This window comes from Ostrinia furnacalis, unplaced genomic scaffold, assembly GCF_004193835.3.
Source record: "Ostrinia furnacalis isolate ACB-3 unplaced genomic scaffold, ASM419383v2 OfSCF4337, whole genome shotgun sequence".
NCBI classification, from domain to species: domain Eukaryota; kingdom Metazoa; phylum Arthropoda; class Insecta; order Lepidoptera; family Crambidae; genus Ostrinia; species Ostrinia furnacalis.
Window position 1 is genome coordinate 86,022 of NW_021134576.1, and position 19,271 is coordinate 105,292.

At 47.3% G+C, this 19,271-nt stretch overlaps 1 protein-coding gene across 1 annotated transcript in view; it reads left to right on the forward strand.

Annotated features, from left to right (window-relative positions):
* The window catches only part of LOC114359379 (protein fem-1 homolog CG6966), a 45,413-nt gene extending 26,311 nt beyond the window's left edge, over window positions 1–19,102 (forward strand). Inside the window, exons 10-13 of the mRNA XM_028313757.1 lie at window positions 370–496; window positions 1,213–1,410; window positions 14,711–14,862; window positions 16,794–19,102. Of these exons, the coding sequence (XP_028169558.1) occupies window positions 370–496; window positions 1,213–1,410; window positions 14,711–14,862; window positions 16,794–16,890 (574 nt within the window). The 3' untranslated portion in view covers window positions 16,891–19,102. The remainder of the gene's footprint in view (window positions 1–369; window positions 497–1,212; window positions 1,411–14,710; window positions 14,863–16,793) is intronic.
* Window positions 19,103–19,271: the final 169 nt, after the last annotated feature.

Genomic DNA, 19,271 nt, shown 5'->3' on the forward strand with positions numbered 1-19,271 from the left:
TAAGGGATGTTTGAAAGTTGTTTGACGTTTGTTAAAGTTAAAGTAAGATGGTGCAACTCGGCCTAAGTTTAATCTAAATTGGTTCTGTTGTTTAGTTTTTAATTCGTATTAAATGAAAAAAAAAAAACCTGACTTTTCAGTCTCTATCACTAGAAGAGTTCCAATGAACTCTGCCTGTCTTCATTAGTGACAACAAAGTTCATGAAAAAGCAAGATGTACGTAATCCTTTAAAAAATACTCCAAAAGACTCGTTTTGACCTACGAGATGGAGTTCATTTTTGATAAGACTTTTTTAGAGTCAGTTTTTTAAAAACATTGCATTTGCCTAACTCGTAGATGTTAACCAAACCAAATGTCCGTTATTACAGGGTACTAGTGATATCTCTACACTTGGCCACGCTAATGGCGCGGCTATTGGAAGACCCGGAGTGCACGGAAGAAGTATCCAGCAATATCCACAAGGCAGTGTACTCACTCGTTAAGTTAGATATTAAGGTGAGCGCTTGATTTACTTAGCAATGTCTACCATTTCATAATTAGTTAATTTAGACTTTACGGCAAGGTTTTACAGAGGCAAAAGGAAGAATGGCCTATTCTCCACACGCTGGTTAGACGGGTTGAGGAGCCCTGAATTTCGCATATGATCTGATAGTTGTAGACAACTATGTAATAGATTACATAATTTTTTTTGAACTCAGTTGACCTGTGATACATCCAACAAGGTTTAAAGATTGTAACAAACCCGTAGCGCTTTGGTTCCCAAACTTATTTGAAACGCGCCCCCTTTCGACCATACAAAAAAATCCACGCCCCGCCCCTCCTCCAGTCAAGATTATTTATAGGTCGTATCGAGCAGTCTGGAATGCATTCTCTCAGCGGTCGCAGGTTTTTTTTACTTAAGTACACAGATGGCCCGTGCCCCCCTTTAGAGGTCTTTGCGCCTCGCCCACTTTGGGAACCAATGCGTAGCGTAAGCGTGTACGTGTCTACTCGCTAATTTTAAGTTTGATACGAACCCCGCGTGCAGTTGTGTACGTACCGAAAAAGCAGTGAACGCAGGTATTTCAATGCATTAAAAGGCGGCCGTACCCGTAGGTTTTAGCGGACGCACCGTTCTTTTATTTTGAATTTTTTGATTGTTAGTTCCAGCTAGTGCTGAGCGCTGTATATGGTGTGTGTTTCTGTTTTTATCTTAGATTTTTTATCGTCAGGTACGGCAAGGTCGCTCTGCACTCCACGTAGCGTGCTCAGCCGAAGGCCGGGGAGCTCGCGGCGGTGGTGCTTGGCTGCCCGCACCCGGCGACGCCAATCCTTGCTGCGCGGCGCTTGTGGCTCTCATGCTACGTCTCGGAGCCTCGCCGCGCGCTCGTGACGCCTCTGGGAACACGCCGCTGCACCTCGTCTGCAAGGTACATTGTCTGCTAAGTAACATGTGCCTGCCATGTGACGTCATAGTCTGCTCTCAAGCACGCGCCAGTAGATGCTAGTCCTTGCTGCGCGGCGCTCGTCGNCTTTGCTTAGGACTAGAAGCGTAGTGTAATGTCCAAGGAAGGATATTTATTTATTATTTGCGGAGTGTATAGCGGAGTCTGGTACGTTTTGTTTGATCCACGACTGCCAAATACAAAACTCACTGCCAAGGAAAGGTAAGCTTAAATGGGCAATATGGTACTACTGATGTACCTGTTGCCCCAGCATTCAATTTTTTTTTTTTTTTTTAGGGAAAATCGTATTGACGTCTAAAAAAAAAGGTCGCCATTCTAAGGCGAATTAATTGGAATAAATTCATGTTAATCGTGTAGAAATCTCTACGCCAGACGATAAAATATGAATTATGACTAAATATCAAACAAAGTTCAAGAAACAAAAAATAGGTTTATGTCATGTACTGAAACCAAAGCGTCTAACATTTTCTGAGACAATATTAAACCAAGCTCCTACTCCGTGTCTTTATTCAGACACCTTGATTCAGTCAGCTTCAGTATTGTGATGATTGAATTTTTATAATCATGCAAAGAAGAAATAAGAAAATACTAATAAATTCTCAATTTATACTTCATAGAAAGGGAAGAAAGACTCATTCATTATTATGAGTTTGTGGCAGCGTCATCGATTCGTAAAATAAAATCGCATTATTTTTTGGTATTATTAAAAAATGTCCTTAATCTAAACTAAAGGTTACAAGTAGTGGTAGTACTGGTAGGTACCTACATAATACATAGTTTATTTTTTGTGGTCGGTTCTTTCTTCGACTGACCAAAGTCCACTAGTCCGGTTGTTATTACAAGCGGCCCAAATTCTTTTTTGATGCATCAATAATTGAAGCATTGGGAGCAACAAGGGCGTTCGGCACCCAAAGTCCGTTTTGATGTTATTACACCAAAGCATGCACAGATCCATCTAGTATCATATCCCAAAAACTCGTTTTGATCTAACGCTTCTAGGTGGCGTGAGAATCAATAATGTCTAAGGTGGCGCTACGCCCTTGTTGCATAGATAAGAAAAGTGCGTTTGAATTGGAACACGTAACGACGTGTCTGCAGTTAGTAAAAAGTTATTGATGTAAAAAATGTATGAAACGAGTGATTCAAGTGACTTGAGATCAGATACTAGCCAGAGTGAACATGAGCCACCCAAGAAAAAGGGGAGAAAGAAGGTCAGGAATGCAAACTTGTGGAAGAAAAATGTGCGAAAGTTAAACAGAAGTTTGGGTGAAGAATACACATCAGCTCGAGGAAAGAAGGTACCTAAGAAAGTTTTTAAACACATTACTACGTGTTGTTCCAAAAAATGTTGTATTAACCTCGATCAAAATGCACAGAGAAGATTTTTTCGTGACTTTTGGAATATATGCGACAAAGCGCAGCAAGATACCCTCTTAATGACGTGTTTAGAAAAAGTTTTAAAGTTGAGAGAGAATGTTGGACCTAACAAGTTGAAACGAGATAATCAATGGAAATACTTTTTAACTGTAGATGGTATAAAGATCAATATTTGCAGAAAATTATTGCTGTCGCTACTGAAAATATCGGAAAAACGGTTAAGAGTAGTCCAAAAAACTAAATTGACAGGAGAACCAGTTCGTGACATGAGAGGAAAACATGACAATCGTCCCAACAAAATTGGTCAGGACGTCCATAATATGATAAAAGAGCACTGGGCTTTATTTCCTAGCAAGAAATCACACTATGGTCGAGCCAGTGAAAGGAGATATTTTGAAAATCCGGATTTATCGGTTTTGAAACTTTACAAAGCCTTTCAGCAGTATTATTTTGAGCAAACGAGTACTGTCTTAAAAATGAGGTACAACACCTATCACAGATATTTTCGTGAAAACAGTATTTACTCGTTTAGACAACCTAGAACAGATGTCTGTGACTACTGTACTAAATGTAAAGTTCTATTAGAAACTAAACCTGAAGATCCATGTCAGATTCAATACATGTTGCATTTGAAAAAAATAGACTCATATAATGCGCTGAAAAAAAATCTTTTGGAGTCAGTTCAGAATAATCCTGACACAGAAACACTTATATTGGAGTTTGATTATGCTCAAAATTTGCCCATACCAAAACTTAACATAACTTCACAATTTTATAAAAGATTATTATGGCTTTTCAACTTCAACATTCACTGTCACAATGATGGATCAAGTTCCTTTTATTGTTTTCTGGAAATAGATTCCAAAAAGGGCCCCAATACTGTCTGTTCTTTCATACATCATTTTGTTGAACAAAAGTTACAAGCTTTGCCTAATATAAAGAAGATAGTATTTTTTTCTGATGCTTGTGGAGGCCAAAACAAAAATATAACAATGGTAATGTTCTCCACATGGTTGGCCAAAAGCTTAAACATGCCAATTGAACACATATTTCCAGTAAGAGGCCACTCTTATAACCAATGTGACAGAAACTTCGGAAGGTATGGCATATTGCTAAAGTCTTTGGAAACGATTGAGACAGCTGAACAAGATTTGAAAGTGATGTCATCAGCAAGAAGCAATCCTAGCCCGTTCAACGTATCGATGGCTAGCTACCTTATTGAAGATTGGAATAAAGGTTTACAGGTCTTTTTGTCTAAGACACCTACAGCCACCGGAAAAAACAAAGCTCGGTTTGCTATACAACAATATGTCAAACTAGACTTTAGTCCTGAAGGAGTGATAACGACATCAAGATTTTATGCATCTCCAGATCTAAATTTTATATTTAAGAAGAATGTTTTGCCAGTCAGCAAACATGATTTGAATTTGCAGCAGGTAGAAAAACCTGGAGCAAAAGACGTAAAAATTAGGGACGTTTTATCCTTGACACCATTCATGAAACCTGAAAATGCTGAGTGGTTAAAACAGGTCTTAACCTTCGATGCAGATCTGGAGGATCAGGCTGGATCATCCAGGAGGCCAGTTGCAGCTGATTCAGATGATTCCCTTGAGTCTAGTGATGATTTAGACGAAACTGATTAAAGACACGAAAGTCGGAAAAAATGATGAAAATTTGATTATTTGAACGGTGATTGCAATAGACAGACATGTATAAGTTACATTTTAATTAAAAGTTATTACATAAATATTCAAGTTGTTATTTATTTTTCCTTAAAAATCAATAATAAAATTAACGCCCTATCTGTTTTACCAGTTTGGTGCAACAAGGGCGGATAACAAGGGTAAAAAAAACTTGATTTTAAGATGTTTCTGATTACTTTAAAATAATTATAATACCTTAACCTTTTTGCTAAATAATAGGACTAATAAATAAAAAAGTAAATGTAAGTCAAATTATAAGTATTATAAGTATTATATATATAAAAAAAGTATATAAGTAGTATATCCGTTAAGCTAGAACCCATAACACAAGCATTAAGTTGCTTACTTTGGGGCTAGCTGGCGCTGTGTGAAATTGTCCAAAGATTTATTATTATTTATTATTATTATAAAGATAAGAGACTTTAAAACTTTCAACATCAATTTTCTCGAAACTCGATTTTGCAAGATACGCCCTTGTTGCACCCAATGCTTCAATTTTCTATTACATTGATTACAGTGTAATTATTATTGTGTTATATTTATAAAGGCACAGTTATTATCGCTTTAACGCATAATAAGATACTTTGCTTGTCTAAAAGATTTAGCAAGATAAGAAATGATTCAATGTATTTCATGATGTCGCATCTCTTCTTATGAGAATTCTAACGTTATACCTACATAAATAATTTATACGAACCAATTCTAAAACAGAATATGGAGTGAAAATTGAACTTTTTTTTTTTTTTAGTAAATAGATAATAATGGTGACGATGAAGCCTTACTTTGTAAGACTATCAATAGTATTATTAGCATTAATCAAACATTGATTAGTAGGTACAAACCTACATAATAATGTTTTTCCAATACAAGAAAAAATGACGTCATCTTATGTACCGATTACCGATACAGTTTAAGGAAGCTCTTAGATTTTATCTATTATTTATAGATACAAGCTGGTGAGACGTCATGAATNAATGCAAAATAAAGTTGCTTATTTAAAACATATCGTTTTCAGGCCCAGCGCACCCAGACACGTCTTACTACGTCCGATACAGAGGAGCAGTATACGCGGACGCCGGTCGCTTCGCGCGGTGCCGGCAGCTATGGCACCACGCGTTGGACATGCAGAGAGCTGTCCTGCCGCCGCTGTCGCCGCTGACTCAGTCTAGCTTGTTCAGCTTCGCAGAGCTGTTCTCTTATATGCTGGCTGAGAGAGCACGCCCCCCACTAAGAGGTAGGTCTAGAAAGTTCTTCTACTCTAAAGCCTGGTCCGTGAGCACGTAGAATTTTGTCCAATGACCCCAAGCTACCCATCCTTATCGCTCGCGCGTAATTATATTGCTGTCGCGACTGTGCGACGGGCGCCCGCAGTGAGGGTGCGAGCACGACAGCAACATAATTACGCGCGAGCGAAAAGGATGGGTAGCATGGGGTCATTGGACAAAATTCTACGTGCTCACGGACCAGGCTTTACCAGGAGTAACAAATGACGCGTGCGGCGTGCGCACGCTCTTTTGTTTCTCATGTCCCGCCCCCCGCTTTGAGGTAGGAGAAAAGTCTAGAACATTATTTTTAAAACAAATGACGCGTGCGCTCGCTCTTTTGTTTCTCACCACGCGTTGGACATGCATAGAGCTGTCCTGCCGCCGCTGTCGCCGTAACCGTTGACTCATTCGAGCTTGTTCAGCTTCGCAGAGCTGTTCTCTTACATGCTGGCTGAGAGAGCACGCCCCCCACTAAGAGGTACGTCCAATTCTGGAAATATTTTTGGGAGCGGAATGGAGCGATATGATATCGCTTAATTGTTTCTAGATCATTCCATTCGATCTGGAGAAACAAATGACGCGTGCGCACGCTCTTGTTTCTCACCACGTGTGCTAGTCATGCAATGTGCCCGCTCCCTGCTCAGTTAGGTCAAGAGTCCAGAACCTCCCGCGCTGCTAGATGAAACAAATGACGGGTGCGTACTTTCTTGAGAGCTCAATAGTTTCTAGATCATTCCATTCCACCTGAAGAAACAAATGATGCGTGCGCTCTTTTGTTTCTCACCACGCGTTGGACATGTAGAGAGCTGTCCTGCCGCCGCTGTCGCCGCTGACTCAATCGCGCTTGTTCAGCTTCGCAGAGCTGTTCTCTTACATGCTGGCTGAGAGAGCACGTCCCCCGCTAAGAGGTAAGTCTTCAAGTCAAGAGTCTAGAACATTCCATTAAGTCGGGAAGAACAAATGACGCGTGCGGCGTGTGCACGCTCTTTTGTTTCTCTCACCACGTGCTAGTCATGCAAGAGGTAGGTCAATAGTCTAGACTAGAACATTCCACTCAAGATGAAACAAATGACAGCGTGCGCACGGCACCCCGCCCCCCGTTCTGAGGTCTAGAAGCCTAGAACTTTCTATTAAGTCAAATGAAACAAATGACGCGTGCGTACTTTCTTTTGTTTCTTACCACGCGTTGGACATGCAGAGAGCTGTACTACCACCACTTTCGCCGCTGACTCAATCGAGCTTGTTCAGCTTCGCAGAGCTGTTCTCTTACATGCTGGCTGAGAGAGCACGCCCCCCGCTCAGAGGTAATTCGAAGGAATAGTCTAAAACATTCCATTAAGCCAGGTGAAATAAGTGACGTGTGCGCACGCTCTTTTGTTTCTCCCTCAGCAGGTAGGTCAAGAGTCTAGAACCTTCCACCCTGACTTCCTCCTTTGTATACCAAATGTGTGTCTTTCCATTGTAAATGGAACGACATGGTTTGGTTATAAGTCTCAATTATCTCATGAATTTTTTTCTGTGCAGTGAATGATGCGAGCTCGCTCTTTTGTCTTCTTACTACGTTCGTTTCGTTCGTTTCAGCCAAATGACGTCCACTGCTGGACAAAGGCCTCCCCCAAGGTTTTCCACAATGAACGGTCCTGCGCTGCCCGCATCCAGGCTCTTCCCGCGACCTTTACCAGATCGTCGGTCCACCTAGTAGGAGGCCTGCCCACGCTACGTCTTCCAGCTCGTGGTCGCCACTCGAGAACTTTCCTGCCCCAACGGCCATCGTCTCTACGAGCTATGTGCCCCGCCCACTGCCACTTGATTTTAGACTTCTTACTACGTTACGCATTAGAAATGCCCGCCCCTCGCTTAGAGGCAGGCTGAAATGTGGATTAAACCTTAAGTGCTAAATCGGGCGATCAAAGATCTGAATTCTTGTGTGTAGATTTATGTTTATAATAAATAATAATAAATAACAGTCTATTGANCATTGTCTGCTAAGTAACATGTGCCTGCCATGTGACGTCATAGTCTGCTCTCAAGCACGCGCCAGTAGATGCTAGTCCTTGCTGCGCGGCGCTCGTCGCTCTCATGCTGCGTCTCGGAGCCTCGCCGCGCGCTCGGGACGCCTCTGGGAACACGCCGCTGCACCTCGTCTGCAAGGTAGGGCTGGGGACTACTTTCATTGTTGATTTTCCTCATGCCCGGCGACATAAACAGTGCTGTACCTCTGCGATGCGAGGTAACACGCGCTCGCCTCGTGACGTCACAGCTAGCTCTCAGTCTACGCCCGGTACCTCGTCTGCTAAGTAACACGTGTCTGCCATGTGACGTCACAGCTAGCTCTCAGTCTACGCCCGATACCTTGTCGTAAGTTGTCTGATAAGTAACACGTGCCTGCCATGTGACGTCACAGCTAGCTCTCAGCCTGCGCAGGCGACGCCAGTCCTTGCTGCGCGGCGCTCGTGGCTCTCATGCTGCGTCTCGGAGCCTCGCCGCGCGCTCGGGACGCCTCTGGGAACACACCGCTGCACTTAGTCTGCAAGGTAAGGCTGGGGACTTTCATTGCCTCGAACTTACGAAACGGTTTTCTTCCACACCTAACGACGCAAACAGTGCTGAACCTCTATTGCGAGATAACACGCACCCGTGACGTCACAGCTAGCTCTCAGTCTACGCCCGGTACCTAGTCTGCTAAGTAACACGTGCCTGCCATGTGACGTCACAGCTAGCTCTCAGTCTACGCCCGGTACCTTGTCTGATAAGTAACACGCCCGCCGTGTGACGTCACAGATAGCTCTCAGCCTGCGCCCGGTGCCTCGTCTGCGAGGTAACATGCGCCCGCCACGTTACGTCACTGGCACCCGTGACGTCACAGCTACTCCTCAGCCCGCGCCCGCTAAGAACACGTGAATGCCATGTGACGTCACAGCTTGCTCTCAGCCTCCGCAGGCGACGCCAGTCCTTGCTGCGCGGCGCTAGTAGCTCTCATGCTGCGTCTCGGAGCCTCGCCGCGCGCTCGAGACGCCTCTGGGAACACGCCGCTGCATCTCGTCTGCAAGGTAACGTTATATCACTGCTGCTTTCTAGCCCGCGCCAGGTACATTGTCTGCTAAGTAACATGTGCCTGCCACGTGACGTCACAGCTGGCTCCCTCAGCCCCCAAGCCGGGAGATGCCACTTCTTACTACGTCTGCTCCCAAGCACGCGCCAGTAGATGCTAGTCCTTGCTGCGCGGCGCTCGTGGCTCTCATGCTGCGTCTCGGAGCCTCGCCGCGCGCTCGGGACGCCTCTGGGAACACGCCGCTGCATCTCGTCTGCAAGGTAAGGCTGCGGACTACATTCATTGCCTCGTCACGCATCCGTGACGTCACAGCTAGCTCTCAGTCTACGCCCGGTACCTAGTCTGCTAAGTAACACGTGCCTGCCATGTGACGTCATAGTCTGCTCCCAAGCCCGCGCCAGTAGATGCAAGGACTGGCATCTAGCTGCCTGCCCTTGTTACTCTCTTGCTGCGTCTGCCTCACTGAGAGCTCGTGAAGTGTAAGCATCTCATCTGTAAGGTAATATGCGCCCGTCACGTTACGTCACAGCTGCTCCCCAGCCCGCGCCCGGTACCTCGTCTGCTAAGTAACACGTGCCTGCCACGTGACGTCACAGCTTGCTCTCAGCCTACGCAGGCGACGCCAGTCCCTGCTGCGCGGCGCTCGTAGCTCTCATGCTGCGTCTCGGAGCCTCGCCGCGCGCTCGGGACGCCTCTGGGAACACGCCGCTGCACCTCGTCTGCAAGGTAAGGCTAGGGACTACTTTCATTGCCTCGTCTGTGAGGTAACACGCACCCGTGACGTCACAGCTGGCTCTCAGTCTACGCCCGGTACCTAGTCTGCTAAGTAACACGTGCCTGCTGCCATGTGACGTCACAGCTAGCTCTCAGTCTACGCCCAATACCTCGTCTGCTAAGAACACGCGCTCGCCTCGTGACGTCACAGCTAGCTCTCAGCCTGCGCAGGAGACGCTAGTCCTTGCTGCGCGGCGCTCGTAGCTCTCATGCTGCGTCTCGGAGCCTCGCCGCGCGCTCGGGACGCCTCTGGGAACACGCCGCTGCACTTAGTCTGCAAGGTATGGCTGGGGACTACTTTCACTGCCTCGTCTGTGAGGTATCAGGCGCTTGTGACGTCACAGCTACTCCTCAGCCCGCGCCCGCTAAGAACACGTGAATGCCATGTGACGTCACAGCTGGCTCCCTCAGCCCCCAAGTCGGGAGATGCCACTTCTTACTACGTCTGCTCCCAAGCACGCGCCAGTAGATGCTAGTCCTTGCTGCGCGGCGCTTGTGGCTCTCATGCTGCGTCTCGGAGCCTCGCCGCGCGCTCGGGACGCCTCTGGGAACACACCGCTGCACTTAGTCTGCAAGGTGAGGCTAGAGACTACTTACATTGCCTCGTCTGTAAGGTAACACGCACCCGTGACGTCACATCTAGCTCTCAGTCTACACCCGGTACCTAGTCTGCTAAGTAACACGTGCCTGCCATGTGACGTCATAGTCTGCTCCCAAGCCCGCGCCAGTAGATGCAAGGACTGGCATCTAGCTGCCTGCCCTTGTTACTCTCTTGCTGCGTCTGCCTCACTGAGAGCTCGTGAAGTGTAAGCATCTCATCTGTAAGGTAATATGCGCCCGTCACGTTACGTCACAGCTGCTCCCCAGCCCGCGCCCGGTACCTCGTCTGCTAAGTAACACGTGCCTGCCACGTGACGTCACAGCTTGCTCTCAGCCTACGCAGGCGACGCCAGTCCCTGCTGCGCGGCGCTCGTAGCTCTCATGCTGCGTCTCGGAGCCTCGCCGCGCGCTCGGGACGCCTCTGGGAACACGCCGCTGCACCTCGTCTGCAAGGTAAGGCTAGGGACTACTTTCATTGCCTCGTCTGTGAGGTAACACGCACCCGTGACGTCACAGCTGGCTCTCAGTCTACGCCCGGTACCTAGTCTGCTAAGTAACACGTGCCTGCTGCCATGTGACGTCACAGCTAGCTCTCAGTCTACGCCCAATACCTCGTCTGCTAAGAACACGCGCTCGCCTCGTGACGTCACAGCTAGCTCTCAGCCTGCGCCGGCGACGCTAGTCCTTGCTGCGCGGCGCTCGTAGCTCTCATGCTGCGTCTCGGAGCCTCGCCGCGCGCTCGGGACGCCTCTGGGAACACGCCGCTGCACTTAGTCTGCAAGGTATGGCTGGGGACTACTTTCACTGCCTCGTCTGTGAGGTATCAGGCGCTTGTGACGTCACAGCTACTCCTCAGCCCGCGCCCGCTAAGAACACGTGAATGCCATGTGACGTCACAGCTGGCTCCCTCAGCCCCCAAGTCGGGAGATGCCACTTCTTACTACGTCTGCTCCCAAGCACGCGCCAGTAGATGCTAGTCCTTGCTGCGCGGCGCTTGTGGCTCTCATGCTGCGTCTCGGAGCCTCGCCGCGTGCTCGGGACGCCTCTGGGAACACGCCGCTGCACCTCGTCTGCAAGGTGAGGCTAGGGATTTAGGCCCAGAACAGACGGTGAAACGCAACTGCAACGAAACTGCAACTGCTAGTAACTTTTGAGTTGCATCTAAGTTTCTGCTATAGCGTCCGTTGAGAGACCACACATGACGCGACCAGTTTGAAACTTTCAGTTTCAGTTTCATCCATCAGAACCATCAGAAAGTTGCAATTTCGTTTCAGTTGCGTTTCACCGTCTGTTCTGGGCTTTACGAAACGGTTTTCTTCCAAGCCTGACGACGCAAACAGTGCTGCACCTCTATTGCGAGATAACATGCACCCGTGACGTCACAGCTAGCTCTCAGTCTACGCCCGGTACATAGTCTGCTAAGTAACACGTGCCTGCCATGTGACGTCACAGCTAGCTCTCAGCCTGCGCCGGCGACGCCAGTCCTTGCTGCGCGGCGCTCGTAGCTCTTATGCTGCGTCTCGGAGCCTCGCCGCGCGCTCGGGACGCCTCTGGGAACACGCCGCTGCACCTCGTCTGCAAGGTAACATGCGCCCGCCACGTTACGTCACAGCTACTCCTCAGCCCGCGCCCGCTAAGAACACGTGAATGCCATGTGACGTCACAGCTGGCTCCCTCAGCCCCCAAGTCGGGAGATGCCACTTCTTACTACGTCTACTCCCAAGCACGCGCCAGTAGATGCTAGTCCTTGCTGCGCGGCGCTTGTAGCTCTCATGCTGCGTCTCGGAGCCTCGCCGCGCGCTCGGGACGCCTCTGGGAACACACCGCTGCACTTAGTCTGCAAGGTGAGGCTAGAGACTACTTACATTGCCTCGTCTGTAAGGTAACACGCACCCGTGACGTCACATCTAGCTCTCAGTCTACACCCGGTACCTAGTCTGCTAAGTAACACGTGCCTGCCATGTGACGTCATAGTCTGCTCCCAAGCCCGCGCCAGTAGATGCAAGGACTGGCATCTAGCTGCCTGCCCTTGTTACTCTCTTGCTGGGTCTGCCTCACAGAGCTCGTGAAGTGTAAGCATCTCATCTGCAAGGTGATATGCGCCCGCCACATTACGTTACTGCTGCTTTCCAGCCCGCGCACGGTATATCGTCTGCTAAATAACATGCCCGCCATGTGACGTCACAGCTAGCTCTCTGTCTGCGCCCAATACCTCGTCTGCTAAGTAACACGTGAATGCCATGTGACGTCACAGCTTGCTCTCAGCCTGCGCCGGCGACGCTAGTCCTTGCTGCGCGGCGCTCGTAGCTCTCATGCTGCGTCTCGGAGCCTCGCCGCGCGCTCGGGACGCCTCTGGGAACACGCCGCTGCACTTAGTCTGCAAGGTATGGCTGGGGACTACTTTCACTGCCTCGTCTGTGAGGTATCAGGCGCTTGTGACGTCACAGCTACTCCTCAGCCCGCGCCCGCTAAGAACACGTGAATGCCATGTGACGTCACAGCTGGCTCCCTCAGCCCCCAAGTCGGGAGATGCCACTTCTTACTACGTCTGCTCCCAAGCACGCGCCAGTAGATGCTAGTCCTTGCTGCGCGGCGCTTGTGGCTCTCATGCTGCGTCTCGGAGCCTCGCCGCGCGCTCGGGACGCCTCTGGGAACACGCCGCTGCACCTCGTCTGCAAGGTAAGGCTGGGGACTACTTTCATTGCTTCGTCTGTAAGGTAACATGCAGCCGTGACGTCACAGCTAGCTCTCAGTCTACGCCCGTTACCTCGTCTGTTAAGTAACACGTGCCTGTCATGTGACGTCACAGCTTCGCCGGAGACGCCAGTCCTTGCTGCGCGGCGCTTGTCGCTCTCATGCTGCGTCTCGGAGCCTCGCCGCGCGCTCGGGACGCCTCTGGGAACACACCGCTGCACCTCGTCTGCAAGGTAAGGCTGGGGACTACTTTCATTGTTGATTTTCCTCATGCCCGGCGACATTAACAGTGCTGTACCTCTAATGCGAGGTAACACGCGCTCGCCTCGTGACGTCACAGCTAGCTCTCAGTCTACGCCCAGTACCTAGTCTGCTAAGTAACACGTGCCTGCTGCCATGTGACGTCACAGCTAGCTCGCAGCCTGCGCAGGAGATGCCAGTCCCTGCTGCGCGGCGCTTGTCGCTCTTATGCTGCGTCTCAAAGCCTCGCACCCGCCACGTTAAATCACAGCTGCTTTCCAGCCCGCGCCAGGTACATTGTCTGCTAAGTAACATGTGCCTGCCACGTGACGTCACAGGTACCTCGTCTGCTAAGTAACACGTGCCTGCCATGTGACGTCACAGCTAGCTCTCAGCCTGCGCCAGGCGACGCCAGTCCTTGCTGCGCGGCGCTTGTCGCTCTCATGCTGCGTCTCGGAGCCTCGCCGCGCGCTCGGGACACCTCTGGGAACACACCGCTGCATCTCGTCTGCAAGGTAAGGCTGGGGACTACTTTCATTGTTGATTTTCCTCATGCCCGGCGACATAAACAGTGCTGTACCTCTAATGCGAGGTAACACGCGCTCGCCTCGTGACGTCACAGCTAGCTCTCAGTCTACGCCCGGTACCTCGTCTGCTAAGTAACACGTGCCTGCCATGTGACGTCACAGCTAGCTCTCAGCCTGCTCAGGAGACGCCAGTCCTTGCTGCGCGGCGCTCGTAGCTCTCATGCTGCGTCTCGGAGCCTCGCCGCGCGCTCGGGACGCCTCTGGGAACACGCCGCTGCACCTCGTCTGCAAGGTAGGGCTAGGGACTCGGTTACCAGCCGCCCGTCTTGCGATAATCGTCCGCCAAGTTTGCGGGTGACAAACGAAACCGCGGCGGCTGCGTAAACAAACTAGCGGTCACGTGGGTTTTGGAATAAAACGAGCTATTCCGCAGCCGTATGTGCTCTCAGTATGACGTCACACCTCGATCTATCGCGCTCCGTCACCTGATAGCGCCCGCGCTCGTGACGTCACGTGACGTTATCAGCTGGGTCTACTCATCAAGTGATCCGTTAGCCCCTCGTGCTAAGCTAAATAAGATTGTGTTGCCTTAATAGTCAGTGTGGGCTCACTACAATAGTCGAGCGGGCGCACTATAGATCGAAATTGCGATTTATTTACATTCTATTTGAAAAAATTACCTATACCTAAGTTTTTATCTAAAACCAATAGTTTGGCTGGAAAAAAATATTTTCCATTTTCGTTGTATGGAATGAAACATAAAGTAGTCGATTTCGACTAAGCCTTGACAGATCTTGCTTTGAAACTACTTGAGCCTTGTTTTATGGCTTGTTGACTATAATCCTACACTATCAGCGCGCGTACAAAGTTGCCCGTTCACAAGTTCTGAGGTTCTAAAAAATTAAAAAAAGTAAGTAAAAGTGACTCGATCCCCCGTTTCTTAGATCTCGAGTCGTTTTTTCTATCGTCGTTTGAATATATCACACCGCACAACTATACTATAAAGACTAATCTAATTATTTTCATCCCCAGCTCAACCCCTGCCCCGCAGAAGTGGTCCGCGAGTTACTGGACCACGGCGCACATATAGACACGGTGAACTATGAGGGAGACACGCCCGACGACATACTGCGCGCCTCGCAGCAGTCCCTCGCAGCTATCGTCAACCCCCTACGCTACACGAGGTGAGTTCAACCCCCTACGCTACACGAGGTGAGTTCAACCCCCTACGCTACATGAGGTAAGTTCAACCCCCTACGCTACATGAGGTAAGTTCAACCCCCTACGCTACATGAGGTAAGTGTGGTGTCTTAAATAAAACACTGGTATATGTTCACTGTGTAAGCTAGTGCAAGCACTGACGTCCGTCCCGTGTGGCGGCCCGACTACGACTGACCCCCCACCGCGCCATACTAGTTAGTGTTGCCATAGCGCACACTCTTTATTTGTGTAGTAGTACACCACAGTAAGTTCAACCCCCTACGCTACACGAGGTGAGTTCAACCCTCAACCCCTGCCCTGTAGAAGTGGTCAATGAGTTACTGGACCACGACATATCGACACGGTGAACTACGAGGGAGACACGCCCGACGACATACTGCGCGCCTCGCAGCAGTCCCTCGCAGCTATCGTCAACCCCCTACGCTACACGAGGTGAGTTCAACCCTCAACCCCTGCCCTGCAGAAGTGGTTAGTGAGCAGCTAGTCCTCGCCGCAACAGTCAACCCCGTACGTTACACGGACCGTATAAGGGATCTGTGAGCAGCTAGTATTCTCCGCCACCTTCACCTCCCTACGCTACACTAGGTAATTTCAAACCCTCGTCCGTTATTCTTACCCATGAACCGTATAAGGGATCTGTATAAGGAATCTGTGAGCAGCTAGTCCTCGCTGCTATACTCACCCCCATACGCTACACGAGGTAAGTTCACCCCCCACCTCGTTATTTTCACCCCTAGATCAACCCCTGCCCTGCAGAAGTGGTTGCTAGTCTTGCTAGTCCTCGCCGCAATAGTCAACCCCCTTACGTCACAAGGGGTGAATTCACCCCTCATCGAGTTATTCTCACCCCTGAACCGTATAAGGGATCTGTGAGCAGCTAGTCCTCGCTGATATTTTAATTTTTTTTCTTTCTCCAGCCTCAAATGCCTAGCGGCGCGCACGGTGAAGAACTACCGCCTGCCCTACAGACACGTGGTCCCCACCTGCCTACACTCCACCATCATCACGCACTGAGCCGCCAGGTCAGTGACCTCTATGGTCCCTAGCACCACCAGAGATTTGTCCTGCGATCAACAAGATCTTTCAAGTCAACCACTCAATAAAATTGTAGCTGTGAGAAGCGATGACGTCAGCGCGATCTCAACGAATAAAGCACCGGATTGGTCGGTCGGTTAAATTTCCACTTTGACAGATGTCAACATGTCACCCGGTTTGACANGTCAACCCCCTACGCTACACGAGGTGAGTTCAACCCCCTACGATACATGAGGGAAGTTCAACCCCCTACGCTACACGAGGTGAGTTCAACCCCCTACGCTACACGAGGTGAGTTCAACCCCCTACGCTACACGAGGTGAGTTCAACCCCCTACGCTACACGAGGTGAGTTCAACCCCCTACGCTACACGAGGTGAGTTCAACCCCCTACGCTACACGAGGTGAGTTCATCCCCCTATGCTACACGAGGTAAGTTTACCACCCCACCCCGTTATTTTTGCCCCCCTTTTTTGCGTCGGGAAATGCTTTGCGCATGGGTACTGGGCCTGGCTGATGGGGACAGTTAGTCAACGGGTTATGTGGGACTCCCCGCCGGGAGGGCCTACCCACTAAAACCCGACGGTGTCCCCCGTGGCCATTGAAACGAAGCCGCGAGTATTAGATATATGTACGTCCGCGGCTTTATTCTCGCCCCTAGGTCAACCCCTGCCCTGCAGAAGTGGTCAATGAAGGTCAGTGTCAGGAATGGTCAGTTAGTCCTCGCCACAATAATCAACCTCCTACGTCACAAGGGGTGAATTCACCCCTCATCGAGTTATTCTCACCCCTGAACCGTATAAGGGATCTGTGAGCAGCTAGTCCTCGCTGATAATTAAATAAATCTTTTTTTTCTCCAGCCTCAAATGCCTAGCGGCGCGCACGGTGAAGAACTACCGCCTGCCCTACCGACACGTGGTCCCCACCTGCCTACACTCCACCATCATCACGCACTGAGCCGCCAGGTCAGTGACCTCTATGGTCCCTAGCACCACCAGAGATTTGTCCTGCGATCAACAAGATCTTTCAAGTCAACCACTCATTAAAATTGTAGCTGTGAGAAGCGATGACGTCAGCGCGATCTCAACGAATTCAAAGCACCGGATTGGTCGGTCGGTTAAATTTCCACTTTGACAGATGTCAACATGTCACCCTGTTTGACAGATGCAGATGCGAGCGAAACGGTTGTAGTGTATTAGAATTTGAAAATTGATTTTGAGGCTATTATATTGTTTTAGTGCCGATGCCGACGGAATTTTTGAGACCAATTTGATTTGAAAATTGGAGCATTGGAAAAAGCGTGTTTATCTAAAAGCCATATTAATTTTGCAAGCTTGATATTAAATATCCTAACGGTACGCACTGTGCGATTACTAGGCACTTTATTTATAATTTTCAGTGTATTTATTTATGATTGTGCAATTTTAGAAGCTAAATTTGTATAAATTCTTCATTTTGTCGACATAGATCTTTTTGATTTTGAATTTTACATTTCTGATATGTTTAAGCATTGATGATTTATATCATTTTGAGCAATAACTTTATTTTTTCTTACCTACTTATATTTTTATAAATTTTAATACTGCCAGGAATTGACGATTGTTAGACAAGTTTATTTAATAATTTTTAACTTTATCCTTTTTATAATAGTTTTATTGTATTAGGATATAACCTACTGGAATTGCAAATTGAATGTATTGTAAATAGTATATTATTGTGGAATAGTAAATTTCAGTGCTGTGCCGTATAAGTCATGTTGATATTAATCTTATTTCATCGCATTGTAGAGTCGAGTCTTTATTTGATAGAGATAAAACTGTGTATTTGGAGCTTCTTAACTATGTACAAACGACGGTACATCAAGTATAACACTGTGCCACGTAGTGAGTTGTAATACGTGTGATTTTTCGACAAGAATTTGTAACTTGATGTGTTGGCGACTGTATCTAGTGACGGAACGAAATATTTTTTGACATAGTAAGAATATGTGAACCCGCCATCACGATGATATTAAAGCTAACTCAATGTAATAATGCTCAAGCTTATGGTGTAGTCGGTCGAAGTTGCGTCATTTTTATTCTGTGTGTGAGTTACTGTACCGGCTATGAAACAGGATAGCTGTTGTCGTTTTGTTTTTTTTGACCCATATAACACAACAATGGATCCTTTAAATGTTACAGGAAAAGCATTATTTCTTTACTTTTCCAGAAAGTTCTATTAAAATATCAATGTTATAATGTTTACAAAGTTATCCGCGTTCTATTGGGGATTTAAAACAACTTTCGCAATATTTCAATTAGATACTTATTTTAATTTGGGCACAAACTTAAATATTTTTATCTTAACATAACTTTTGACGGATACCCATTGCATCACACTTAATTTAGACCTACAATATAATTATAGTTGGCCGAATAAATCATAATCTAAAAAATAAAGATTTACAAAATTGGGCAGTTTACCATTCATCTATCAGTTAGATTGTTAGATTTTAATAATAAAAAGCTATAAACTGTAGAATCAGTTACTAACAATATTGTCGTCATAAATACCTATTGCTACTAAACCTACGAATTTCATCTTGAGTTTCAAAACTGTGTCATTTATCAACTGCCCAATAATTGAAAATATCTTTATGTAACTGGCATTGATTGTGAATAACTTGCTGACCGTAATGTGCACCATAGTAAATGACAAAATATTAACGGGCAGGTATGGTGGCAGACTTGCCCGCCGGGCATAATTCAAACATAATACTTAAAGTACGTCGCCCGCGCGTATGTATATGCCAAAACGCTATGCCATGTGTATAAGATCGAAACCGGTCTCGCGACCAAGTGATATTTGCTTTTAGTTACTGAGCCTCTCCAGTCTCTATTAGGTTATTTACACACGAATTACACTAAGGACTAGAATAACCGTTCAATTCGTGTGTTATCGGCCTCTAGTCCTATTTTGTATCTTACTACATTCTGGGTAAAATAGTTAATGTCTACGTTTTAATTCGGTTAATCGAAATTGAACTTTATGTGTGTCACCGAGTGATCAATTACGTTTAACGCGTTTATATCGATGTAAAAACAAATTAGAAAAGTAAGTAGAGTATTAGAAATTTTAATTATACGAATAAATTGGTATTGTATATTAGCTAGATGGGTAATATGACAAATTAAACTATTAGAACTGATTCGAAAATAAAAATATTAATTTTATATTTTAATTGTCATGAGCGGTATGCTATATATTGTGTGTATTTTGTCATAGTATATTTGAATTTAGTAATACTGCGTGATTACATGATACTAGTTATTTTTGAAATTAAATAAAATGCTTTAAAA